The sequence below is a fragment of the Giraffa tippelskirchi genome, chromosome 6 (genome assembly GCF_054371585.1).
Source record: "Giraffa tippelskirchi isolate mGirTip1 chromosome 6, T2T-mGirTip1v1.2.pri, whole genome shotgun sequence".
Lineage (NCBI taxonomy): Eukaryota > Metazoa > Chordata > Mammalia > Artiodactyla > Giraffidae > Giraffa > Giraffa tippelskirchi.
The window spans coordinates 96097930-96123770 of NC_137280.1; the positions used below are offsets into that span (position 1 = coordinate 96097930).

A 25841-nucleotide genomic window follows, 5' to 3' on the forward strand; every position below is an offset into this window, starting at 1 on the left:
CCCGTTGGTGCAGCGAGGATGTCGGTGAATTACGCGGCGGGGCTTTCGCCGTATGCGGACAAGGGCAAGTGCGGTCTCCCGGAGGTGAGCGCGGCTGGGGGTCCCGACGGCCGCCGTCAAGGCCGTGGGCTGGGCGGGACCAGCTGGCAGCGGGGCATTGTGGGAATATCAGGAGACACTGAGGTTAGACAATGGGAGGGACTTCCCAGTGAGGAGGGGGCGGGAAGTGACGACCCAGTGCGCCTGGGGATGCGACCACGCCCAGCTCCGGGTCGGTCTGGCTAGGGACGGAGGATAGGACCCACTGAAGTTCTGAAGTTCTGATGGAACAAGGGATGTAGTTCCAGGAGGAAGGCACCGGGGCAAAGGCGGGAGGTAGCAATAAACAAACTTGGAGGGCAGATTTGGCCAGAGAGGTCTCCAAAACTGGGGCAGGATGGGCCCCAGTGGGCCCAAGTGCCAAGTTGAGGAGCTGACACTATCCTGAGGCTGATGAGGATTTTTAGTTGAGGAGGAATCTGGAGGATGGAAATTAGACCCCTCCAGCCTCGCTGAGAGAACTCCCCGCCATGCACTGAGACCTTGGCGGGATCCCTTCGTTCTGGGTCTCTTTCCCTCCTGTAAACTGGAGAGAAGCTTGCCCCCTCCCACAAAGGTTGGTCTGTTCCTTCTGAGTCAGGCATTCACGAGCTCTCAGATGGTGTGAAGCCCCACTCTTCTCTCCTGCCAGTTTTTTCACTTTATCCCACAAACATTCATTAAACACCTATGGTGCACCGATGTCATTCACCCTGGGACCACATGGGGAACCAGACAGGCCAAGCCCCCTCATTTCAGCTGGGAGACAGATGAGCAGCAAATAAATGTAAGGAGTCAGATAGTGGTCAGCGCTATGCAGAAAGGTAAAGCAGATGATGAGAGCTGGGGGCTGCATTGAAAAGTAGGTGGCTGGTGATAGCCATCACTAAGATAACTCAGGAGTATGAAATACATTTAATGTTATGCAACCATCACCACCATCCATTTACAGAACTTTCTCCTCTTCCCAAACTAAAACTCTGTCTCCATTAAACAGTGACTCTCCATACCCTGTCCCAGCCCCGGGACCCACCATCTACTTTCTCTATGTATCTGACTTCTCTTGGGACCTCACATAAGTGAAATCATACAGTATTTGTGTTTTTGTGTCTGTCGGATTTCACTGAGCATGATGTCCTCAGGTTTCATCTGTATTGTATAATGTGTCCAAATTTTCTTCCTTTTTAAGGCTGAATACTATTCCATTGTATGTGTTGTTCTTCAGTCACTCAGTTGTGTCCAACTCTTTGCGATCCCATGGACTGCAGCATGCCAGCCTTCCCTGTCCTTCACTATCTCTTGGAGTTTGCTCAAACTCATGGCCATTGAGTTGGTGATGCCATCCAACCATCTCATCCTCTGTCATCCCCTTCTCCTCCTGCCTTCAATCTTTCCCAGCATCAGGGTCTTTTCTAATGAGTTGGCTCTTCGCATCAGGTAGCCAAAGTATTGGAGCTTCAGCTTCAGTATCGGTCCTTCCAATGAATATTAAGGGTTGATTGTACGTGTAGACCACATTTGTTAGTATCCATTCATCTGTTAATTGACACTGGGGTTGCTCCCATATTTAGCTACTGTGAATAATGCTACTGTGAACATGAGTGTGCAAATGAGATAGTTTTTGAGCCAAGATGGAGAGGAAGTGCAAGGGGAGTCATGTAGGTGTCTGGGCAAAGGACATTCCAGGTGGAGGGCTTTGCTTCTGCAAAGCCCTGAGGCTGAAGTGTGCCTGGTGTGTTGGAGGAACATCAAGGAGGCCTGTGTGGAGTGAACGAGGGGGAGAGAGGGAGGAGGGGAGAGCAGGGATGGGGCAGGTCCTGCAGAGCCTTGTGGGCCTTGGTGGGGACTTGGGTTTTTCCATCAAGAGAGGTAGGTGGGAGCCCTGGAGGGCTGTGGGCAGAGAAAGGACGTGATGACAAGCTGCCTTTTCCTACCCATTCCCCTCCTCCTGGGCAAGGCAGTCTGTGGCTTATGGCCTTGCCCACTGTGGGACATGTTTCAACTCTTCCTGAAACCATGCAACTCGGAGTGGGACTTGAACCCACGGTTCAGTTGAGATCACACCCTTGTCTTAGGACTTAATGAAGCTCAGTTTCTTTATGTCTCACTGCAGAAAGAATTCAGTGAGAGACAGAGATATGTGCGTGCATGCATGTTAAGTCGCTTCAGTTGTTTCTGACTCTTTGTGACCCTGTGGGCCGTAGCCCGCCAGGCTCCTCTGTCCATGGGATTCTCCAGGCAAGAATACTAGAGTGGATTGCCATTTTCTTCCTCAGGGGATCTTTCCAACCCGGGGATTGAACCCGTGTCTCTTAGGTCTCCTGCATTGGCAGATGGGTTCTTTACCACTAGTGCCACCTAGGAAGCCCCAGAGTGATAGGTAAGAAGTGGATTTTTTAGAAACACTCTCCGCAGACAGAATGCAGTCTGTCTCAAAAGGTGAGAACAGCCTTGGGAGAAACACTTCACAGACAGGGTGTGGGCCATCTCAGCAGGTGAGAGGTTCTGAAATATGGTGTGGTTAGTTTTTAGGGGCTGGATAATTTCATAGGCTAGTGAATGGGAGGATTATTCCAATTATTTCAGGGAAGGGGTGGGGATTTCCAGGTATTGGGCCACCACCCACGTTTTAGCCTTCTGAACTGTCATGGCACCTGAGGGTGTGTCATTTATCATGCTGGTGTATTACAATGAGTATATAATGAGGTTTAAGGTCTCCTGGAAGGCTCATCTTCCACCATCTTGGACCTGGTTGGTTCTAATCAGTTTTTGTCACATTTTGTTGATCTCGAGTGGCCTGGGCCTAAAACCGCTTGAAGTGGGGCTTGGGTTCCCAGCCAGAAATTGAGGCTGCACCAAGGTGGTGAAGACACCAGATCCTAACCACTAGATTAGTGGTCAGTGACAAGGGCCCTGGCCCTTCAGCTTTGCAGGAAAGAGTTTCCACAAAGACAGAAAGTAGTGAATAAATACGCTATTTATTAGGAGGAATTTATTAGGAGGAAAAAGAGTACAATACATATGGATAGACACACAGGCAGACTCAGGGAGAGTCCCTGAGTTGTGCTCTTGTGGCAGTTTAAATCACTTTTATGGGGCATTTCTCCTGAATTTCCTTTGGCCAATCATTTTGATTTGCCTGGTACAGAGTCCATATTTGGTATATCTCAGGATCCTCCCATGTGTGCACATGCATCTCTTAGCCAAGATGGGTTCTACTACGAAGGCCCATGGGTAGATTATCCTTTGGCATCATTCACCTTTGACCTCCAAGGAGCCTTTCTGCCCACGTGTGATTGGCGAGGTCTCCTGACTTTGAGAATGAGAAATATGTGATCTGGGCAGGGCCCAGTGTCCTACCTTAATTGTCTTGCTATTCTCACCTTGGAGTTTCTTTGGCGCACTGGGAATGAGTCTCCAATCGGTTAACCGTTAAGGGGGCGGGGGAATGTACCTCCTGCCTCACTGTGGCTCTGTCATTCTTGTAGGAAATGGCAACCCACTCCAGTATTCTTGCCTGGAGAATCCCCATGGACAGAGGAGCCTGGCAGACTGCAGAGAGTCAGACATGACTAAAGAGACTTAGCACCTGCCCCACTCCCTTCTGTTTCACTCCCTGCTGCTCTTCCTCACCCAACAGGTCTTTGACCCCCCCGAGGAGTTGGAGCAGAAAGTGTGGGAGCTGGCACAGCTCGTCTGGCAGTCCTCCAATGTGGTGTTCCACACAGGCGCAGGCATCAGCACTGCCTCAGGCATCCCCGACTTCAGGTCAGTGGGCAGGGCGGGAAGTTGAGCCAGTGCCTGCCAGGCTGCCACACCTTTCCCTGTGAGCTCGCCAGATGAACAGGTATCAAAGCCCATCCTGCTGCCCTCCCTCCCACTGAGTCTAGGGTGACCCATCAGTCCCCTAGGGTGTTGGGGATGTGTAAGACCCTTCCTTCAAAGTAGGTCCCTTTATATCACACCCAACATTGCCTTCCATTGGTCAGAACTTGGTCATGTGTCTATACCTAGTTGCAAGTGGTGCTGGGAAACATAAGTCTTTTGTCCAGGCCCACTGTGCATGGCTAAATATTGGGTTCTATTATTACCATAGAAACCATCCAGACCTCAGTTTCCTCACCTGTAAGTGAGGGTGTGAGACCAGATAATGTCTAACTTCCCTCTACTTTGGGCAGCCTGCGTTAGACAAGAGTCTTGTTGCTGAAAAGTGGGGGTCTCAAACTTGTGGCCTCCAAGTGGCCCCTGTAGGTGTGAAGTTTGCAACCCTACCCAGATGGACAGGCCTATTGCACTTGTATTCTCTTTCTGAGGCCTCTCAGGCCCCCAGCAGACTCTCACAGCAGAAGAGCAGATTCCTTGTCTGGAGGAGTGTTAAAATTCTAAGGTGTGAATCTCATCCCCCTTCCATAACCTGCCATAGCTCCGCATTGCCACACTTCAGAGTTCCAAGCACTTCGGGCTGGAAATCAAAGCCCTTTCCGACCTATCCTTGGTTCAGCTCTCCAACCTCAGCCCCTGCAGCCCCCAGACTGTCTGAACAGCCCTGCCCTTTCCTCTCTGTTCAGAGACTGCTCCACCTCCTCCAGGAAGCCTTCTCAGAGTCCCACAAAGAGCCCTCACCACTTCCACTGGGCCAGCCCAGCCCTGGGTTGCTCCCTCTGCCCTGGCCCCTAGAGGGCCTGTGTCCGCCTGTGTCTCTTCCCCACAAGATGGAGAACTCCTTGAGTGCAGGGCCTGGGTGCACTCAGGCCCCAGCATCCCCCAGTGCAGGGCCATGGACTCCCTGAGGACAGGGTCTGGGTGCATTAGGGCCCCAGCATCCCCCACTGCAGGGCCATGGACTCCCTGAGTGCAGGGCCTGGGTGCACTCGGGCCCCAGCACCCCCAGTGCAGGGCCATGGACTCCCTGAGGGCAGGGTCTGGGTGCACTCGGGCCCCAGCATCCCCCAGTGCAGGGCCATGCCAAGTGCAGCAGCAGTAAGTGCTGGGTGAGTTGAATGATTAATTTTGGCTGTTATGTACCACGTTCTCCCTTTTTCCTACCTCACCTCCTTTGTCTGTATCAATCTCTCTCTCTCTAACTTTTTCTCTGCCTGTTTCTCTCTTTTTCTGTCCTCTCTCTCCTTGATGTCTAAACTCCCTCTGTCTCTTCCACCTGCCACCACAGGGGCCCCCATGGTGTCTGGACGATGGAGGAGCGGGGCCTGGCCCCCAAGTTCGACACCACCTTTGAGAATGCCCAGCCCACAAAGACCCACATGGCACTGGTGCAGCTGGAGCGCGTGGGCCTCCTGCGCTTCCTGGTCAGCCAGAACGTGGACGGACTGCACGTGCGCTCCGGTTTCCCCAGGTGCCCCCAGTGTCCAGCCCCTTGCCCTGCCTTGAGCAGGCTACCCCTCTCCCTGAGCCTCAGTTTCCTTATCTAGAAAATGAGCATTGATGGCAGCCCCTCCCTCTCCAGGCCCCTGGGGCAGTTCAGCAAGGCAGCCAGGGAGGGTTGGCGCTCAGCTGTCAGGTCTCTTAGTCGCACCTGGAGAGTTGGGTGGGATCCCCTCTTCCTGGTCCTGGGAGGATTCCAGCCCTGGGCCCTCTAGATCTTGGCTGGCTGGGGATCTGGGGATCCTGCTCCTCCACTGAGCCTCTTCCTTCTCTTCCCACAGAGACAAACTTGCAGAGCTCCACGGAAACATGTTTGTAGAAGAATGTGTCAAGTGTAAGACGTGAGTGCCACTGCGGGAGGGGGCGGGACACAAGGCATGGATGACCCAGGTCGGGCTCCCCAGAAGATCCTGGTGAGCTAAGCCTGCTGCTTCTAGAGTCAGGGGTGTGACCCTCCCAAGGTGGGATCTGGGAGTGTATCTTCCTCCTGGGAGGTGTGTTCATTTCCTGCAGCTGCCGAAACAACCACAAACCTGAGTAACTTAAAAACAACAGAAATTCATAATCTTATGGGTCTGGAAGCTACAAGTCCAACATCAAGGTGTTGGCAGGACCACGCTCCCTCCACAGAGTTTTAAACCACTGACCTACCAGGGATGTCCCCAGGCCAGCTTTTTCATGGGAGGGCCCCTCTGCTTCCCCACCCCCACCCCCTGCTGGGTTTGCCAGCTGTTACCTCATGTTTAGATTCTGGTCTTTGCTCCCACACTTTCCTGGGAAAACAGCCCTGTGCAAAAAGCATGAGCTGCCCAGGTGGGCTGCAGGGTGGGTGCCTGGGAACCGGCGGTGAGCCGACCCTTTCCTCCTCGGCACAGGCAGTATGTCCGGGACACCGTGGTGGGCAGCATGGGCCTGAAACCCACGGGCCGGCTCTGCACTGTGGCCAAGTCCAGGGGGCTTCGGGCCTGCAGGTGAGTGACCCCTCCCCATGCCCTGGACCCCAGGGGAGGCCACCAGTCTCCTGCTGACACCCCTCCCTACCTACAGGGGGGAGCTGAGAGACACCATCCTGGATTGGGAGGATTCCCTGCCTGACCGGGACCTCACCCTGGCCGACGAGGCCAGCAGGTCTGACCCCAGTGGGTCCCGGGTGGGGTGGGTAGGAGAGGGGCAGAAATACAGCCAGCTCCAGCCCCGTGGGACCTCAAGAAAGGATTCCAGAGAGAAGTGATCAGCACCCTGTCTGGGCCTCGCTTCGCTCATAATAGCTCTTGTATTGAACCATCACATACCATCCTCACCACCCACCAGGGTGGGAGCTGCTCAGGCCCATTTCACAGAGGAGGAAACTGAGGCTGGAGCAACTGGACTCCTCCATCCAGGCTGCCCAGCCCAGAAGTGACTGAACCAGGATCAGAACCCAGGAGTCCAAATGTAGAAGGCCTGCTCTCCACCAGCAGCTCCACTTCTGTTGACAGGGTTGGGGGGTGGCCTAGCAGAAGGGAAGTCTGTCAGAAGCAGGCTGTGCCTGGGCCCCCAGCAGAGGTGGGTGCTGTGTGAGCAGGTCTCCCGGGACTGGCTCCGTTGTGTTGGCAGAGCAGTGAACCCATGGTGTTTGAGCAAGGGTCGGGGAGTGTGTGTGCTGGCCACCACATGCCCCAGCCTCACGGGGCAAGAGGAAGGCTGCAGAGACCCTTGCCAAGGGGCTTAGACGAATCCTGCCTCCTGGCCCCAGGAATGCGGACCTGTCCATCACACTGGGCACCTCCCTGCAAATCCGGCCCAGTGGGAACCTTCCCCTCGCCACCAAGCGCCGTGGAGGTCGCCTGGTCATTGTCAACCTTCAGCCCACCAAGCACGTACGTGTGGGAGCCTACCCCTGATATCACCCCTGGACCCCCCTCAAGCCTTCTCCCTCCACCTAACTGGTCCCTGCCTCCACAGGACCGCCACGCAGACCTGCGAATCCACGGTTATGTTGATGAGGTCATGACGCGGCTCATGAAACACCTGGGCCTGGAGATCCCTGCCTGGGACGGCCCCCATGTGGTGGAGAGGGCACTGCCGCCCCTGCCACGCCCACCTGCCCCCAAGCTGGAGCCCAAGGAGGATGCCTCCACCCAGCTCAACAGCCCAGCACCCGCCAGCCCCAAGCAGGAGCCTTGTGCCCAGCACAATGGCTCCGGAACCACCAGCCCCAAAAGGGAGCGGCCAGACAGCCCTGCCCCTCGCAGGCCTCCCAAAAGAGTGAAAACTGAGGTGGTTCCTAGCTGACTAGGGGTCCCGGGGAGGGCGGGCTTTTTTTTATAGAAACCATGGGTTCTTTTCCTTTATTCTTACTGGTCTCACTTTGTTACTCGTTTCTGTCCTTTGGGGGAGACCTCAGGGTGCTGAGAGCTGGGCTCCAGGCCCAGGGGCAGACCTGCTGTCCACTGCACCTCCCTTTAACTTGGGGCCTATGGAGGGGGCTTGGCAAGGAGCATCTCTGCCCCGGATCCTGAACTTGGAGCTGACAACCCCGCACGCACCTGCTCCACCTCGTCTCTAGCCCCTTACTCAGGGTGTTCTTGGGAGGCGTGACCAGGCCCTCTCTGATTTCCAGCCTAAACAGGAATCAAGCCTGTCTGCCCCCTGGACCCTCACACTCCCCAGCCCCTGCCTATCCCCACACAGCCTTCACAGCCCCTCTAGGAGGGAGGGGACACACAGTCACCATTTAGGAGCCAAACTTCATGGCAGGACAAACAGAGGCTCACACTGCCTTTGTGGCTGGAGGGAGACAAGTGGGTCCACCTGACTTCCTCCAGGCTTCCAGAAAAGCCTTCAATGCAATAAAAGCAGAATTTCTTGCATCTTGAGTCTGTGTTTACCATCCACAACCTTGCCCAGGGTCCAATCCCTGGGGGTAGGACTGTGTGGTGTCTGCAGCCCCTGGTGTGTGTGTGCGCTGGGACATTGGTGCAGTCCAGGCCTGGCGGTGAAGGAGGGCCTTACCAGCTGTTGACATTCCTTGAGTCCTCCATTTGTAAATATTATTTCTGTGATTCTTTAATACGTGGCGTCTGCTACTAGGCTGTGAGCCCTTCGAGGAGCGAGGCCGCATCTTCTAATCGCGATTGCAAATTCCCCCAGCCGACGCCACATCCCCGCACCTGGGCAAAGCTGGCAGGGGTCCGGGTGTAACTCTAAAGTAAGAGCGTGGGTGCAGCTGTGACCTTGGGCGAGTCCCTTCATTCCCGACGCTTCAGTCTCCTCATCCATAAGACGAGCCGGGTGGGCGGCCTAGACCCCCAGGAAAGCAGCTGCCCCAGGCCTGCCGCGGACTCCCTTGAAGGGTCTGGGGCGGGGCGGGGAGGGGCCAGAGCCGCCTGAACCTCGCGCTCCTGGCGCGCCCTGCCCTCCATCAGCCGCCGCTCTCCAAGGTGCTGAAGGCAACCCTGGCGCCTCTCGTCGCCGCTCCAGCCCTGGGGTCCAGGTCCTCCCCTACGTCACTCCTCTATCTTCGGCTGGCCCAGTCCTTCCTTCTGTGGATTGGGGAGCCCCAGACTCTAATTATCCCCCACCCCACTCCACCTCCACGCCAGCCGTGTTCTGCCAAGATACTTTATTAAGGATCACGGCAGTCTAAAAAAAGGAAAAGGTTGTGGCTCATGGCAGCGCCAAAGTTTAGGGCTCGTCCCGAGCTCTGGGGCCAGGGTCCCTGCAGACTTGGCTGCTTTCTCCTCCGTGTGTGCGAGGGGGCAGGGAGGAGTCCCCAGGGTCGGGGGGGGGTAGTTATTGAGGCCTGGTGTGTATTGATCTGTCTAGGTTGGGGATCAGTCTGTGTGTGTGTTCCTGTTTCCTTCTGCACCTGGGTCTGCATGTAGATTTCTCAGGTTTTGTGGCCTTATGGTCTGTGTCTGAGAATCAGTTTCTGCATGTACCTGGGTCCCTGGTTCTGTAGCTGTGTATCTGTGCATTTCCATTCTGATACCTTCTCCAGGATCTCTCTCTCACCTCGGATCTCCATGCCTGTCCCTGTCCACTACAGCACCTATTGAAGCACCCCTGAGTAGAGGGGCCAGGGTGCAGAGGCGGGCAGGGACCCATAGTGCTCACAGCTCCCCCCCTGCTGCCTCCAGCCCCACGCGGCCTGGGCTGACTGCTGGTTCAGGCGGGGCACAGTCCAGTAGGGTGGCCCGGTCCAGTTCCTTCACGGAGTTGCCCTGGACCAGAGTTGCATTGTCCAGATCCTCTGTCGAGTTGTCCAGAGCACGTGCGTCCTGGGTTTCCCATTCCCCTGGAGGGCTGCCTGGAGACCTTTCCTGAAGTGCGCCAGTGTTGGGCCTGGGTCCGGGGGCCTCGGAGCCTGGTGCAGCGTCGGGAGCCACCCGGGATGCAGCATCATTGTGTAGAGTTCTGGAGAAAACTGAGCAAGGGGTGGGGGAGGGTCATGAGGGATGGCCTGAGGGCCTGTTCCCTTCTTTCCTTAGACCCCAGCCTCAGGGAGCACTTGCAAGGGGGTCCCTTCCCCTCCCCCAGTGGGGACTAGGGAGCCAAGGGGAATGTGCCCCAGAGGGGTCTTGAAGGAAGAGCAAACCCAAGTCCACCTACCTCGCACAGGTGCGAAGTCTCCGGGACTCTCAGCTTTGTTGGAGGCAAAAGGGCTGATGGAGGGGAGGACGATGAGGGCGAAGGAGAAGAGCAGGACCTGGTGGAGATGTGGGCGGGGTCACCCCATCCCTCCCCAACCCCTGAGCACACTTAAGCAGGAAAACAGAGGCCCAGAAGACTAGATCGTGCTTGACTCGGCACTCAGGGCTCTGCTCCTACTCATGCTTTCCTCCCCCACAGGTCCCTCTGCCAAGGTTGAGGACACCCCCCAACTCAGAGCTGGGGGTCAGGACTCACTGCTATGCAGGTGCCTGTCTGCGCCGATTTGCTGGTGGACTGGACCACAATGGCCTGGAGTTTCTTCAGCTGCTCCAAGAGAGACCTTAGTGGAAATGGGAAGCCTTGGCTGAGCCCTACATGGCTTTAACCTGGCTCCCGTTCCATTTGTAGGATCTCCCAGCCTGGCTGAGGTCTGAATCCTATCCACCTCTCAAGGCCCTACTGCTACTAAAAGTCCCAGAAGCTCCCTCAATAAATCTCTACTGAACATCTCACCCACTTTTCTGACACCCAGCCTCCTCCATCCAGGTTGCCATCATCTCTCACCTGGACACCAGCCCCCACCTCTGGTCCCCCCAAGCCTCTTGTGCCCCCTCTAGAGTTCATGCTCCACACTTTTCAAATGTGATTCAACTCCCAGCCCTCCAGGTTCCCAGCTCCCTTGGGGTAAAAGCCTGAGTCCTCACTGCTGCCCAGAGGGCCCTGCATGACCTGCCTTGTCCCCTCCCTCTCTCCTCTCCCCTGACTGTGCCCCCCACACACACTGCTCCAGCCACACAGTCCCCTTATTGTTCCTCCTACATACAAGTGTTCCTGCCCCAGGGCCTTTGCACTGGCTGTGCCCTCTGTACCAAGGACACTGTTCCCCTTACAGGTCTTTTTGTAGCTGCTTCTTTCTTTTCTGTTGGATCTCATCTCAAATGTCACCTTATCTGACCTCCCTGCCTAAAATAGCCCCCCTCATTCTCTAGCCCCTTCCCTCTAGTTTATTTTTCTTCTGAGTGGCTATCGCTGTTTGAATGATCTTTTACATAGTTTTGTTTGTCTTGAGTATGTTTCTCACTAGAGTATGAGTCTTTTAAGTGGAGGGACTGTATCTGTTTTGCTCACTATTGAGGTATAAGTCCAGAACTATGCCTGGTACTGAGTAGATGCTCAATAAAAACTGACTTAGTACATGTACCCCATAGATGGAATCACCTGCAGTTCTCCAGCACACCATACTCCTAGCCTTTGGCCATTCACATGCCATTTCCTCCACTAGCAGCACCCTACCTCTACTGAACTCTTATACATCTTTCAAGGGCCGAAGTCTAAATCCCCTCTTCTATGCAGCCTGCTCCCTCTCTGGGTGGAATTCTCACCTTCTGCTCTGCCCTGCCATCACACAGCCTGTCCCCCCTTGTCCACCTCTCCTGCAAGAGACTCCAGGGCCAGCTTCCCCCTATCCTTGGTCCTGGTCACACCAAGACTCACAGGTTCTGCTTTTCGAGATGCAAGACCTTCCTCTGAAGCTCCTGATTCTGGGCGGTACAGGCCGACATCCTGCAAAGGCAACATCACAGTGACATTCAGAATATGCCTGTCACCCCTACAGAGCCCGCAAGCTGCAACTGCTGAAGCCTGAGAACCTAGAGCCCAAGCTCTGCCACAAGAGAAGCCACCTCAGGAGTTCCCTGGTGGTCCAGTGGCTAGGACTTCACATGCTCCCAATGCAAGGGGCCCAAGTTTGATCCCTGGTTGGGGAACTGGACCCTACAAGCTGCAACTAAGAACTCACACAGCCAAATAAATATTTTAAAAAAGAAGAAGAAAGAGAAGCCACTGCAATGAGAAGCCCGCGCATGACAACTAGAGAGTAGCCCCGGCTTCCTGCAACTAGAGAAAGACCGTGCACAGCAATGAAGACTCAGCACAGCCAACATAAATAAATAAATGTATAAAAAAAAAAATTCAAATCGTGGCATGAGGATATGTTAGTATCCAGGGAAGAGAATGAATTCCCCCACTAAAAGGCCCTCCTAAATAACTCATGGGATAAAGAAGAATCCACAGTGTAAAGTAGGGAAGACCTAGGAACCAAGTAATGACAACATACAAATCAAGATGTGTGAGATGCAGCTAAAGAAGTGCTGAGAGGAAGATGGGTAACCTTATTACAGTTCAAGCAGCTGAACATGTGCTGTGTGTGCTGTGCTTAGTCGCTCAATCGTGTTCGACTCTTTGCGACCCCATGGACTCTAGCCTGCCAGGCTCCTCTGTCCATGGTGATGCTCCAGGCAAGAATACTGGAGTGGGTTGCCATGCCCTCCTCCAGGAGATCGTCCCCATCCAGGGATCAAACCCAGGTCTCCTGCATTGCTGGCAGATTCTTTATAGCCTGAGCCACCAGGGAAGCCTGCAGCTGAACATACACATTTAAAAATCAGCAAAAGAACAACAGAATAAACTCACTAAAAAAAAAAAAAAAATGAAAGACACAATAAAGCTAAGAATAGAAATAAAGGAACTAGTACACAAAACACAATTGAGTGGGAGGAAATTCATTCTTTGAAAACAATAAATAAAACAGACAAAATTCCAGCGAGATTGCTCAAGATAAAAAACAAGCAAAGGTGCAAATACACAACATGAGTTATTACAAAGCTCCCAACTATAAATGACTCAAAGCTTAAAAAAATAATGGGAGAGAACTATGAACTATCTTATGTCAGTAAATTTGAAATGGACAACTTTCCAGAAGAATAACACATCCCAAAATTGACTAGGGAAGAAATAGAAAACTCAGATAGACCAGTAACATTTACTAAAATCACTTTTGGTTTAAAAAGTGAGTGAACTAAGTTTTTATGTTTCCTACCCTGATGCTGGGAAAAATTGAGGGCAGGAGGAGAAGTGGATAACAGGGGATGAGATGGTTGGATGCCATCACTGACTAAATGGACATGAGTTTGAGCAAGCTAAGGGAGATGGTGAAGGACAGGGAAACCTGGCGTGCTGCAGACCATGGGGTCACAAAGAGTCAGACACGACTGAGTGACTGAACAACAACAACACATTAAAGAATAACGAGGACCCTGTGTCTCAGTGTCCTGTATGAGTTTAGACAGGTGACTGGGTGGGATTAGAATGCACAGGGATTAGAAAAAATGGAGACAGTGACAGACTTTATTTTCTGGGGCTCCAAAATCACTGCAGATGGTGACTGCAGCCATGAAATTAAAAGAAGCTTGCTTCTTGGAAGAAAAGCTATGACCAACCTAGACATCATATTAAAAATCAGAGACAATATATACACAATGGAATATTACTCAGCCATTAAAAAAAATACTTTTGAATCGGTTCTACTGAGATGGATGAAACTGGAGCCCATTATACAGAGTGAAGTAAGCCAGAAAGAAAAACACCAATACAGTATACTAATGCATATATATGGAATTTGAAAGATGGTAACGATAACCCTATATGCGAGACAGAATAAGAGACACAGATGCATAGAACAGTCTTATGGACTCTGAGGGAGAAGGTGAGGGTGGGACATTCTGGGAGAATAGCATTGGAACTTGTGTATTATCATATGTGAAACAGAACACCATTCCAGGTTCGATGCATGAGACAAATGCTCAGGGCTGGGGCAATGGGATGGCCCAGAGGGATGGGATGGGGAGGGAAGTGGGAGGGGGGTCCAGGAAGGGGAACACATGTAAACCCATGGCTGATTCATGTCAACGTATGGCAAAAACTACTACAAAATTGTAAAGTAATTAGCCCCCAACTAAAATAAATAAATTTATTTGAAAAAAAAAAATTAAAAAAAATTTTAAAAATCAGAGACATTATTTTGCCAACAAAGGGTCTGTCTAGTCAAAGCTATGGTTTTTCCAGTAGTCATGTATGGACGTGAGAGTTGGACTACAAAGAAAGCTAAGTGCCAAAGAATTGATACTTTTGAACAGTGGTGTTGGAGAAGACTCTTGAGAGTCCTTGGACTGCAAGGAGATCCAACTAGTCCATCCTAAAGGAGATCAGTCCTGGGTGTTCATTGGAAGGACTGATGCTGAAGCTGAAACTCCAATACTTTGGCCACCTGATGCGAAGAACTGACTCATTGGAAAAGACCCTGATGCTGGGAAAGATTGAAGGCAGGAGGAGAAGGGGATGACAGAGGATGAGATGGTTGGATGACATCACCGACTCAATGGACATGAGTTTGAGCAAGTTCCGGGAGTTGGTGATGGACAGGAAAGCCTGGCGTGCTGCAGTCCATGGGGTCACAAAGAGTTGGACACGACTGAGTGACTGAACTGAACTGTGAGTGCACAGTTCTTAAGTTGAGGAAGTTCCTCCTTCCTTCCACTCCCTGGAAGGAAGCCATGACAGCTCTGAGGACCAGAGAGGCTCAGACAAGGGAAGTAAATGTCCCACCTATAGGCAAAGAGCCAGGACATAACCTCCCTTCTTGGCATAACATCATCTAGGGCAGTGGTCCCCAAACTTTTTGGCACCTGGGACCGGTTTCGAGGAAGATAGTTCTTCCATGAATCCAGGGTGTGGAGGGGATAGTCTTAGGATGATTCAAGCACATTACATTTAATTTTCACTTTATTTCTATTTTCTGGAAATCTCAGGATATTCCGCCTTGACTTTAGGGCTAGGGTCTGTGCTTCCAGGAGAATCTAGTGCCGCTTCTGATCTGACAGGAGGTGGGGCTAAGGCGGTAATATGAGTGGTGGGGAGCAGCTGTAAACACCATTGCTAGCTAGCCTGCTGCTCACCTCCTGCTCTGCGGCCTGGTTCCTGACAGGCCATGGATTGGTACCAGTCCGTGGCCCAGGAATTGGGGCCCCTTATTCTAGGGGATTAAGGGGCCTCAAAATTGAGCCCTGTATCACCCCTAGGCATTTTTCCATCCTTGCAATTCACATACAAAATGGTCGCTCCCATATGGCACAGTGGTAAAGAATCCACCTGCCAACGCAGGAGACTCAGAAGACATGGGTTCGATCCCTTGGTTGGGAAGATCCCCTGAAGAAGGAAATGGCTACCCAGTCCAGTATTCTTGCCTGGAGAATCCCATGGATAGAGGAGCTTGGCAGGTTGCAGTCCATGCAGAGTCGAATATCACTGAGCAACTGAACACACACACACACACACACACACACACACACACAGACTATGACCTTTGCTCCACTGCGTGCCTCTCTCAGGCCTCAGTCCCCACCCCCCTACCTCAAGTGTGGGTCCTAGGCCCCCAGCCTTACCGAGTCTCCAGGCCATCAATGTATTCCTTCTTCTTTTTCCGGCTTTCTTGAGCTGATTGTTTGTTTCGGATTTTCCGGCGGATCTTTTTCAGCAGTCGCTCCTCGTACTGCAGAGTGACATGGAGAGGAGACTGAGTCAGTCTGAAGGGTCCACTCTCTTGTCCAGACCCCACAATTTCACCCTCAGTATCCTCCCAAGGGAGCCAGACTCAGGGACTTGAGGGCAGACCCCTCGCGACTTGAAGGCCAGATTTTCTGTCCTCAGATTCCTGCAGAGTTTCGGGGTGGGGGGGGGACGGGGCGGAATGGTGGTGATCCTGGTTTCCTGATGATCTTCCCTGCTCCGGATCCCAGTTCCATTAACTAGATTTTGTGCACTGGTGCAATCGCGCCACCGTCTGGCCATGTGTGGGATTGGCGCATTTTCCCAGGCCAGTTATCACTAAGAGAAGTCTTTCAATTGGAAAAGGCAAACTCATGTATTGATACTGAGTGAACAGGCTGAATGGAGGGCGCAGCCAGCTAGAAAGCCCCCACTGTGTTGGCTTTGAGGATGAATTTTCTGGCTCTTGTGACAGACACATCCTAACATTCTAGTGTGTGCTGTGCTTAGTCACTGTTGTGTCCAACTCTTTGCGACCCCACTGTAGCCCGCCAGATTCCTCCGTCCATGGGAATTCTCCAGGGAAGAATACTGGAGTGGATTACCATGCCTTCCTGCAGGGGATCTTCCCAACACAGGGATCGAACCTAGGCCTCCAGCATTGCAGGCGGATTCTTTACCGTCTGAGCCACCAGTTAGGGAGAACTAAAGGTGAGACTCAGGCTTCGCAGGTGGTGCAATAGTAAAGAATCCACCTGCCAATGCAGGAAATGCAAGAGACATGAGTTCGACCCCTGGGTCGGGAAGATCCCTTGGAGTATGGAGTGGCAACCCACTCCAATATGCTTGCCTGAAGAGTGCCATGGACAAAGGAACCTGGTGGGCTACCATCCATAGTGTGGCAAAGAGTTGGACACGACTGAGCGTGCACACACACGCACATGCACAGAAAGATGAGACTCGTGGGCATGTTGCTGCAGGAAATGGGGTGAGGCCCAGAGCTGGGGTCCCACTGACTCACCTTAGTAAGGGGCAGCTGAGTGGGCAGAGTGATGCCTTCTTTGGCTAGTAGTTTCTTCTCATCTTCCGTCAGCACCAGCTCCTGGCAGTGCCCAGTCCCAGGTCGCAACAGGTGGGGGGCTGCCAGATGATATTGCTGCTGTGGGGAAACCAGGAGAATTGCTTTGGGGGCAGAGACAGCGACTGCCTCCGGGAAATAAAAGGCATCGAGAAACAATTGATCCAGTCTCTATAGGGTCCATACCAGCACTAGGGCTCCAAAGAACCAGCCCCCAGCCCTCTGACCCAGCCATTCCGTTTCCAGGAATTCATCTTACAGATACAAGTGTGGTTTTTGTTTGTTTGTTTGTTTCACAAATAGTCATTTGACAGTTATGTGTTTAGCACCTACTACAGGGCACGCACTGCTCCGGGCTCGGAACATTTCTTGCAGCTCTTGTCTGCAATAGCAAATGCAAAATCCAACAAACAGGGTGTAGGATAAGTGAGCCTCAGGGAGAAGAGGGCGAGAGGTGGTTCTCCCCATGTACCTGTTTGTACCTTTGGAACTTGGACTGTGTGCATGCATTTGACTATTCAAAAAATTTTCAAACTAAATTTAAATTACTAAATAGAAACACTGAAAATGAAAGAACCGTGTCATCAGACAGCCAAGTCCTAGGAATGTCACACCATGGCTCAAGAATAAGGGTAGAGATTGGGGCAGTCTGCTATCTATCGGATCAAACTCCAATCCCTGGAATTCCAAGCCGTTGATTAGTCCAACCATTTTCTTATCAGGGGTCAAGCCTCAGTGTGTTCATCTGCAACATGGGAATAAGGCCTCTCACCTCCAAAAGTTGTTCACACACAGAACAATGATATTAAACTTGATATTTTTACAAAATCCAGTTAGCATTTCCAAAGCAGTCATTTGTCTTTCCTATCCTTCAAGACCTGCTGAAGTTCTGTCTCCTCCAGGAAGCCTTCCTGGACCTGCAATGCTGCTCTAGTCTCTCTCCCTTATGGATACACTTCCCTAAGCAGTCATTGTCCCCTCTTGACCATGAGGTCCCCATAGGCTGAGCACAGCTGACGCTCACTGCAGGTCTCTCAAGTCAAGAGGGGTGTTCTGGTCTTTTTTAGAGGTTGTCAGGACAACTTTAGGCATCAGGAGTTCAAATCCTGACTTGGCCACTTGCTTGTTGTGTGACTTTGGGTCTGTGTCTTAACCTCTCTGGGGACTGGTTTTCTCATCTGTGAAAGGGAGCAGGGCACTAACTGGGTTCTCAGGCCTGGTTTGCCCATAGCGGAAGCTCAGGGCAAGATAAGATAGCCCAAGGTAAGCATACAATGGGCACAATAGACCCAATGGGTCAGCTCAGGAATTGAGCCTGCAGCAGCTGTGTGATTTAGGGCAAATTACTAAACCTCTCTGTGCCCATTTCCTCATATGTGAAATTAAGATAATAGCCTCAGTTTTCAGGGTTGCTTTGAATTAAAAGACCTGGGACCAATACCAACCCCTGTCTGTGACTGTCTTCCAGTTTTCAAAATGGGTGTATTGGGGCCCTGTGAGCCCCAGTGCCCCTCCCAGCTCTGATGCTCCAGGGGGCAGGTGGGGGCTGCTCACCAGGTCCCCGCTGTTGCCGGAGAGGAGGAGGTCCTTGACTGTGAGGTTGTAGCGTGAGGGTGAGTCAGCCAGGTCGGTCTGCTCCTCGGCATAGACGCCTGGGCTCCACATTTCTAACAGGGCACATGGGGATGGAGACAGGGGTGGGGGTCAGGCAGGGGGCCTCGAGCTCCCAGGTCCTACCTGCCTCCTCCAGCAAAGCCCCCAGCATCAACCCTAGTGTGCTAGGCATTTGTTGCTTGGCTTGGGATCCCAAGACCAGGTGCCTCAGTCTCCCTCTGCCATAAGATGGGGACCCCAGTTCATCAGGACGTTGTTAGGGACCCATGGCCAGCCCAAGAGGGAGTGGCTGTTATCACTCAGGATTAGGGGTTGGATCTGCAGCCGGCCTGGCCTTATCTCCTTCTGGGGGCAGGGGCCAGTTCTGATTCACCTGTAGTTCCCTCCCACCAGCTACCTGGCACCCCATAGGTGAGCTGCTCTGGAAAGCATAGTCTTCTGAGTCAGATGGCCCTTGCTTCTAATCCCAACTGGGTGGAGCTGTGTGACCTTGGGTAAGGGAGTAAACCTCTCTGAGCCTCAGTTTTGTCAAGTCTCCAATGGGACTAATAAGCTCTCCCACCCCATCTTGGGGCTCAAAAGACAAAGGATGCCCTCTTGGTGGAGTCTTCTGCATCAGGCCTTTCCCCAGGTGTGGAAGAGCACCCCAAGGCCTGGGATCCCATGATCTCACACACTTTCATTGAGTCTCCTATGAACCAGGCATAGAAGGTATAAAAAATGAGATTGCCAGCGCAATGCTTGAGGCAGATTGCATCCCAGCTCTGCAGCTCTGACTCATCTCTTAACCATCCGGAAAATGGGTCCACGACAGCACACCAGCACCCATCTCAAAGGGTAGATTTGTGCATTCAGTGCCTGGGACAAGGCAAGGGTAGTTGGCTGACACAGGACTCACCCAGGTCTATGGCCACAGAAGTCTCAAGCCTTTGGGCCACTGGCCCAAGGTGCCTGGCCGGGCAGGTGGGGCCAGGATGGTAGGAGGGGCAGGGCCCCTTGCCAGACTCCACAGTATGGCAGCCGGCAGCAGCGGCAGGCACCCCACTGCGTGGAGGCGTGTCCTGGGGGTCAGAGGGCAGATCTTCTGAGATGCCACTGTCACTGGCTGCGGGGGACCAGGTTGGGGAATCTGAATCTCCAGAACCCAGGATGGAGTTGAGGAAGTCATCAGAGTCTGTGCCTGGCAGGACCTGTTGGGACAGAGAGCACCGGTGGGAATTAGGAGGTCTATGCTTTGGTTCAAATTGCTGTGTGTCTCTGGGGAAGCCGCTGACCCTCTCTGGGCCTCACGCATCCTTTCTGTAATATGGAAGGAGCTAATGTTCCTTGCCCACTAGCATTACTGGAGCCTGAACACAATCGTATAGCTTGGGAACAACATCATACCATGTAGAGCAAGGAACAAGCCCCAAGTTTAAGTCCGGAGCCAACTTCAAACTGCTGGGTGACCCAAGACAAGTTACCACCCCTCTCTGGGCCTTTCTTTCCACACCTTTAAGAAGAAGGAGATGTCATCTGGCCCTTAGGGTCACTGAGAGGTCTTATACAACAACAGTACTTTGCTAAAATCACGCATGTGCATGGTAAAGGCACAAAACTGAGCGGAGTCCCGGCTCTGACCCGGGGGTGGGGACGATGTATTGGGTTATCACCTGGTCCTTCCCATGGCCCCAGTCCTCTCCCAGCTCTACGTGTCTCAGGACGCCGTCCTGCCGGTCAAACAGTAGATCCAGGAGTTCCAGGCTGTCGATAGGGCCCATGGGACTGGTGGAGGAAGCCATCTGGGGCAAGGAGGGGACAACTGTGAGGGTCATGGAGCCCCTCTCCTGCCCACTGCCCATCTGCCACCACCCGAGGTACCTTCCCCTCTGCTTCAGTCCCAGCTGCAGCCCCCAGGTCAGCCTGTCCCTCCTGCCTGCGGAGCCTCAATCTCCAAATCTCTGTTGTGGGGCCAATCCAGAGACTCCCTGGGCCTAGGAGCCAATTTCTTTAAAAAGCGCTAGACACCTGCCCCCGTGGGGATGGTCAGCGGATGAAGCTAGCCCCCTCTTGCATTGCCATCCTGTCAGAATCCCCCGCCACACACACCCTTTTCTGGAAGGCAGGGAGGCCCAGAATAAAGTCCAGCAGCAGCCCAGAATAAAGGCACAATCTTAGTCATTGTGTTCTCCCTCTGGGTCTCAGTCTTCCCATCTGGACAATGGGGTGTGAGGTGCCTGCCAATTCTGGGAGCTTGGGGAAAGTTCCTGGCATAAATCGTCCCTCCCCTGGGGACCCGGGCAGGTCTCACCTTTCCAATGGCTAAATCCCCATCCATGAGCCCCGCTAGCTCCTTCTCCAGACCTCCTGCGTCTGCCTCGAGCTGGAGGCTCAGTCCGCCATCAAGTCTCCCGGGCTCAGCTGCGTCTTCTCTGTGGTTGTCACCACTCCCCAAAAGATGCTGAAATAGTCCCGGGGCGCTCCCAGCCCACCCCAAGGTGCTGATTGAGCAACAGGCAAGACGGACAGAGTTAAGGGCCAATGACAGCGGGGCAGACTAGGGGGAGGGGCGGGAAGACCGTTATCTCTCATGTTTTGTGCTTTTCCAGTCACAGTGGGCAAAGGCCAAAGTCTGGGGTGCCGCGGCTCCAGCACGACCTTTCCCCTACTTTCGGGGACTGTTTCTTTCCCTAGTCCCCGGATGTCGGCTGCATGAGAGCCCAGGGCCCTTGGCCGGGTCCTGTCCACTCCCAGAACAAAACAGAACCCAAAAGAATAGCTCAAACCTTTGTGGGTGCCCTTCCTTCAGCCAGGAGTTCCCTTCATCAGAGCTGGCAACCCTCAAAGCCCCCTTCCCCCAGACAAGGTCTCTCCAGCCAAACCAGAGCAATCAATTCCTTCTAGAACCTTCTAGCGTTCACTTATTCTCAACGGATATATATTGCAAGCCAAACTGATTCCTGCCTCAGGGCCTTTGCACTGGCTATTCCTGCTGCCTGGAAGACATATTGGCTCAACCCAACTCTCTCACTGTGTTCACATTCCTGAATGTTTGCTATTTGTGGAACCCAGCCCAGACAACTGAGAAGCCCTTCTCCGATTCCATCCCTCCACCCCCCACACACAACCAGAGAGGAGCCCCCCACCCCTTACCTCTTGATCACATCACTGTTTTCATGGAAGTCACTATTGGAAATTTTCTTGTTTACTTACCTATATTCTTCTCTCATTGCTCCCCTGCCCTTTCATGTGAGCACCTTCAAGGGGAGAATAGAGGCTCTTTTGCTCTCAGCTGGGTCCCCAGTGTCTTAAAGATGCCCAGCACACAGGAGGGACTCCATCAACTCTTAATCATCTGGCAACTCCTAGCGCAGTGGACAAGCTAGATCATAAAAGCATAAACACACCAGTAGCTGACAAATGGGTGAATGCTACCAAGAAGCTAAATGTAATCATGTACACAGCAACACAGGGCTGGCAAAGACATTTTTTTTTTTAATGCTTTTTAAAAAAAATTAGTATGCTTTCTTTGAACTGCATGCCATGAATTTTTTTTTTTGTCACTTTTCACGTGGGATCTTAGTTCCCTGACCCAGGATCGAACCTGCATCCCCTGCATTGGAAGAAGGATTCTTAACCACAGGACCACCAGGAAAGTTCCAGGATTCTTTCAGAAGGTGACATTTAAGTACGGTCCTAAATGATAAGCAAGAGCCCAGCCACTGGAAGATCTAGTGAAAGGCTGTTTCAGGTCAAGGAACAGCTCATGCAAAGGCCCTGGGTCAGGACTGTACCTGGTGTGTTGGAGGAACAGCAAGGAGGCCCGTGTGTCTGGAGAACAGTGAGTGAAGGGCAAGAGGAAGAAAAGGAAGACATGGAGGGAACAGGGCAGGTCATGCAGAGTCTTGTGGGCTGTGGCAAGAAGTTTAAGTTAGTCACATCTTTTTGTGATCCTGTGGACTTTAGCCCACCAGGCTTTTCTATTCATGGGATTTCCCAGGCAAGAATACTAGAGTGGGTTGCCATTCCCTTCTCCGGGGGATCTTCCCAACTCAGGGATCAAACTTGGGTCTCCCGCGTTGCAGGCAGATTCTTTACCATCTGAGCCACCAGGGAAACCCATTGGTTTATACTAAATACAGTGGAACCTCTTGGGAGCTTAGTGAATGGATGACAAACTTTCTGTATGCTGGCCAAGATGCTAGGTGCTAGGTTTACACGGTAACTCAAACACTCTCCTTGGTCTCAAGAAATACACATCCTCGTGTATGTTTCTCTGTGGACCAGCCGTTATTTATTCAGGCAACAAAAATTTAAGGGCTACTATGTGCTGTGCCAGAGTGTTGCTCTTATCTCACAATAACACCTGTGGTTATCACAACTGAGGGTGCTCCTGGAATGAATGGGGGCTAGGGATGCTGCTCCACACCTCACAGTGCCCGGGACAGCCCCCCACAGGGAATGCCTGACTTTGATGTGAGCAGTGCCAGGCAGGAGGACCCTTGCGTTACTGTGACTGCCCCCACACACACACCGGATACTGGAAACATTAGCTCACTCTTGGCCTCTGCATCTTTCATCTCCTTTTTCACTACTCTGGGTTGGATTTTTAAGGAGTTTGTTTGGTTTGGTTTGGCTCAGTGTTCCCAGTCGTAATATTTATTCAGCCTTGGCTTGTGGAGGCACCTTTCCAGGGCTGTCTTGGCAGGTGTAGAAAGTAGGTGAAGGTTGACTTCTGGACTTGTCTCTGCCTCCCCCTCACTCCCATTTATGACTCTCAGGAGCCCCTGTACCCTAGACATAGAACTCGTCCTCATCTTCTTATCCAAATCTGCCCGAATAAATGATCTGGCATTACTCACTTAACACCTACATGGATATTTAGACCCCACAGTCTTCTCCACAGGATATTTGTTACTTTTTTGTAATTTTATTTTAATTAATTCATTCATTAATTTATATTTTCTTGGCCATGCCACATGGCATGCGAGATCTTAGTTCCTCAACCAGGGATTGAGCTCATGCCCCTTGCATTGGAAGTGCAGAGTCTTTTTTTAACCACCAAACCACCAGGGATGTCCCCTTTTATAATTTTATAGTCATGGGTTTTAGAAGGTTTTCATATGCCCTAGTGAAAAGACGGGGCTTCCAGGTGGCACAGTGATAAAGAATCCTCCTGCAATGCAGGAAGTGCAAGAGACATGGGTTCAGTCCCCAAGTCCAGAAGATCCCCTGGAATAGTGAATGGCAGTGCACTCTGGTATTCTTGCCGGGAAGTTCCATGGACAGAGAAACCTGATGGGTTAGAGTCCATGGGACCACGAAGAGTTGGACAGGACTGAGCACAATGAAGAGATACCTGAAAAGATGAGGATAAGCTCTTGAGGGACAAGAGGACTTTTTGATGCCTTTGACATCATGATCTAATTTACCGGACACAAACACATGCTTCAGAGCAATACTAAGTTGGAAGCTAAAGTAAAATTCCCACAATAGAGTCCACCAATGAGTTTAAGTATAAAACACAACACAAGACACAAGAGAATGCTGTGGTCAAACAAGACTGAGGGACACTGTGTTAATAAACAGCTTTGTGGGACTTGTCAGAGCCTTTACAATACTCTGTAACACTATCAGGAGGTATGAATTTGTAGCATTTCTCAAACATCATTGTTAGGTGTGAGCCTTGCTTCTAATTGTTACTTGATTCATACAGAACCTTTGCTGACACATGAAAACATTTAAAGATACACACTAGCCTGACTAGGGGCTTCCCTGGTGGCTCAGACAGTGAAGTGTCTGCCCACAATGCAGGAGACCTGGGTTTGATCCCTGGGTTGGGAAGATCCCCTGGAGAAGGAAATGGCAACCCACTCCAGTACTCTTGCCTTGAAAATCCCATGGACGGAGGAGGATGGTAGGCTACAGTCCATGGGGTTGCAAAGAGTCGGACACAACTGAGCAACTTCACTAGACTAGCCTGACTACAATAAAAAAAGACAACATCAGATGTTGGTGGAAAATATGGAGCAACCAGAAATGGTCCAACCACTTGGGGAAACTTTGGAAACCTGGGCAATCTCTTACAGTTAAAAATGCATTTACCATATGACTTAGCAATTGTATTCCTGGGTATCTACCTAAGAGAAATGTAAATATATGTTCACAGAAAGACTTGTACATGAATGTTCATAGCAATCGTATTCATATTTGTCCCGAACAGTAAACAATTCAAATATCCAATAATAGGGGAGTAGATAAACAAACTGGTATATCCATACAACACAATGTTACTCATCAATAAAAAGGTATAAATTACTATTGAATATACACTCAACAACACATATGAATTTCAAATGCATAGTGATAAAAGAAGCCAGATGCAAAAGCATATATACTGTAAGATTCCATTTAAATGATACCCAGAGAAGAGGCAAAAGTAATTCTTGGTGGGAATTCCCTGGCAGTCCGGCAGTTGGATGCCACATTACCAATGCAGGGGGCACATGTTCAATCCCTGGTTAGGGAACTAAGATCCCACATGACGTGTGACTTGACCAAAAAAAGAAAAAAAACAGTAATTCTTGGTGATAGAAAGTGGTTCAGTTCAGTTCAGTTGCTCAATCATGTGCGACTCTGCGATCCCATGAACTGCAGCACGCCAGGCCTCCCTGTCCATCACTAACTCCCGGAGTTTACCCAAACTCATGTCCGTTGAGTCGGTGATGCCTTCTAGCTGTCTCATCCTCTGTCATCCCCTTCTCCTCTTGCCTTCAATCTTTCCCAGCATCAGGGTCTTTTCAAATGAGTCAGCTCTTTGCATCAGGTGGCCAAAGTATTGGAGTTTCAGCTTCAACATCAGTCTTTCCAATGAACACCCAGAACTGATCTCTTTTAGGATGGACTGGTTGGATCTCCTTGCAGTCCAAGGGACTCTCAAGAGTCTTCTCCAACACCACAGTTCAAAAGCATCAATTCTTCGGTGCTCAGCTTTCTTTATAGTCCAACTCTCACATCCACACATGACTACTGGAAAAACGATAGCCTTGACTAGGCGGACCTTTGTTGACAAAGTAATGTCTCTGCTTTTTAATATGCTGTCTAGGTTGGTCATAAATTTCCTTCCAAGGAGTAAGCGTCTTTTAATTTCATGGCTGCAATTACCATCTGCAGTGATTTTGGAGCCCCAAGAAATAGTCAGCCACTGTCTCCACTGTTTTCCCATCTATTTGCCATGAAGTGATGGGACCAGATGCCATGATCTTAATTTTCTGAATGTTGAGCTTTAAGCCAACTTTTTCACTCTCCTCTTTCACTTTCATCAAGAGGCTCTTTAGTTCTTCTTCGCTTTCTGCCATAAGGGTGGTGTCATCTGCATATCTGAGGTTATTGATATTTCTCCCAGAAATCTTGATTCCAGCTTGTGTTTCTTCCAGCCCAGTGTTTCTCATGATGTACTCTGCATATAAGCTAAATAAGCAAGGTGACCATATACAGCCTTGACGTACTCCTTTTCCTACTTGGAACCAGTCTGTTGTTCCATGTCCAGTTCTAACTGTTGCTTCCCGACCTGCATACAGGTTTCTCAAGAGGCAGGTCAGATGGTCTGGTATTCCATCTCTTTAAGAATTTTCCACAGTTTATTGTGATCCACACAGTCAAAGGCTTTGGCATAGTCAGTAAAGCAGAAATA

General features: G+C 51.4%; 2 protein-coding genes across 8 annotated transcripts in view; one reads left to right on the top strand and one right to left on the bottom strand.

The window, feature by feature from the left end:
* The first annotated feature begins 6 nt into the window (after positions 1-6).
* Positions 7-8312, top strand: SIRT6 (sirtuin 6). Of its 5 annotated transcripts, XM_081499734.1 has the most exons (9): positions 7-84; positions 3719-3846; positions 5249-5431; positions 5742-5801; positions 6336-6431; positions 6508-6588; positions 7196-7319; positions 7405-7515; positions 7805-8312. In XM_081499734.1, the coding sequence occupies exons 1-9, from the start codon at positions 19-21 to the stop codon at positions 8006-8008; spliced, it is 1053 nt and encodes a 350-aa protein (XP_081355860.1). In that variant the 5' UTR covers positions 7-18; the 3' UTR covers positions 8009-8312. The 5 variants fall into 5 exon arrangements, with proteins under 5 accessions (XP_081355860.1, XP_081355859.1, XP_081355861.1 ...); XM_081499733.1 differs by lacking the exon at positions 7805-8312 and having other exon boundaries at positions 7405-7793; XM_081499735.1 differs by lacking the exon at positions 7805-8312 and having other exon boundaries at positions 5249-5411; positions 7405-7793.
* A 735-nt stretch (positions 8313-9047) lies between these two features.
* Positions 9048-25841, bottom strand: part of CREB3L3 (cAMP responsive element binding protein 3 like 3) — a 41268-nt gene continuing 24474 nt past the window's right edge. The window contains exons 3-13 of one of the 3 annotated variants that reach the window (XM_081499741.1): positions 21362-21530; positions 20460-20628; positions 19822-19950; positions 19068-19359; positions 18110-18222; positions 16499-16636; positions 15375-15481; positions 11590-11658; positions 10351-10435; positions 10054-10150; positions 9048-9868 (exon numbers count right to left, since the gene is read on the bottom strand). In XM_081499741.1, the coding sequence (XP_081355867.1) occupies positions 9555-9868; positions 10054-10150; positions 10351-10435; positions 11590-11658; positions 15375-15481; positions 16499-16636; positions 18110-18222; positions 19068-19359; positions 19822-19950; positions 20460-20628; positions 21362-21378 (1530 nt within the window). In that variant the 5' untranslated portion in view covers positions 21379-21530 and the 3' untranslated portion in view covers positions 9048-9554. Of the gene's footprint in view, positions 9869-10053; positions 10151-10350; positions 10436-11589; positions 11659-15374; positions 15482-16498; positions 16637-18109; positions 18223-19067; positions 19360-19821; positions 19951-20459; positions 20650-21361; positions 21531-25841 lie in introns of all 3 variants that reach the window. The other 2 variants (XM_081499740.1, XM_081499739.1) reach the window with 2 other exon arrangements.

Bases quoted from the DNA above. Each gene is read 5' to 3' on its own strand.
- SIRT6 (XM_081499733.1), top strand. From the start codon at position 19: ATGTCGGTGAATTACGCGGCGGGGCTTTCGCCGTATGCGGACAAGGGC. The intron at 5,432-5,741 runs GTGCCCCCAGTG...CTCTTCCCACAG, and splicing joins GTGCGCTCCGGTTTCCCCAG to AGACAAACTTGCAGAGCTCC. The intron at 5,802-6,335 runs GTGAGTGCCACT...TCCTCGGCACAG, and splicing joins GAATGTGTCAAGTGTAAGAC to GCAGTATGTCCGGGACACCG.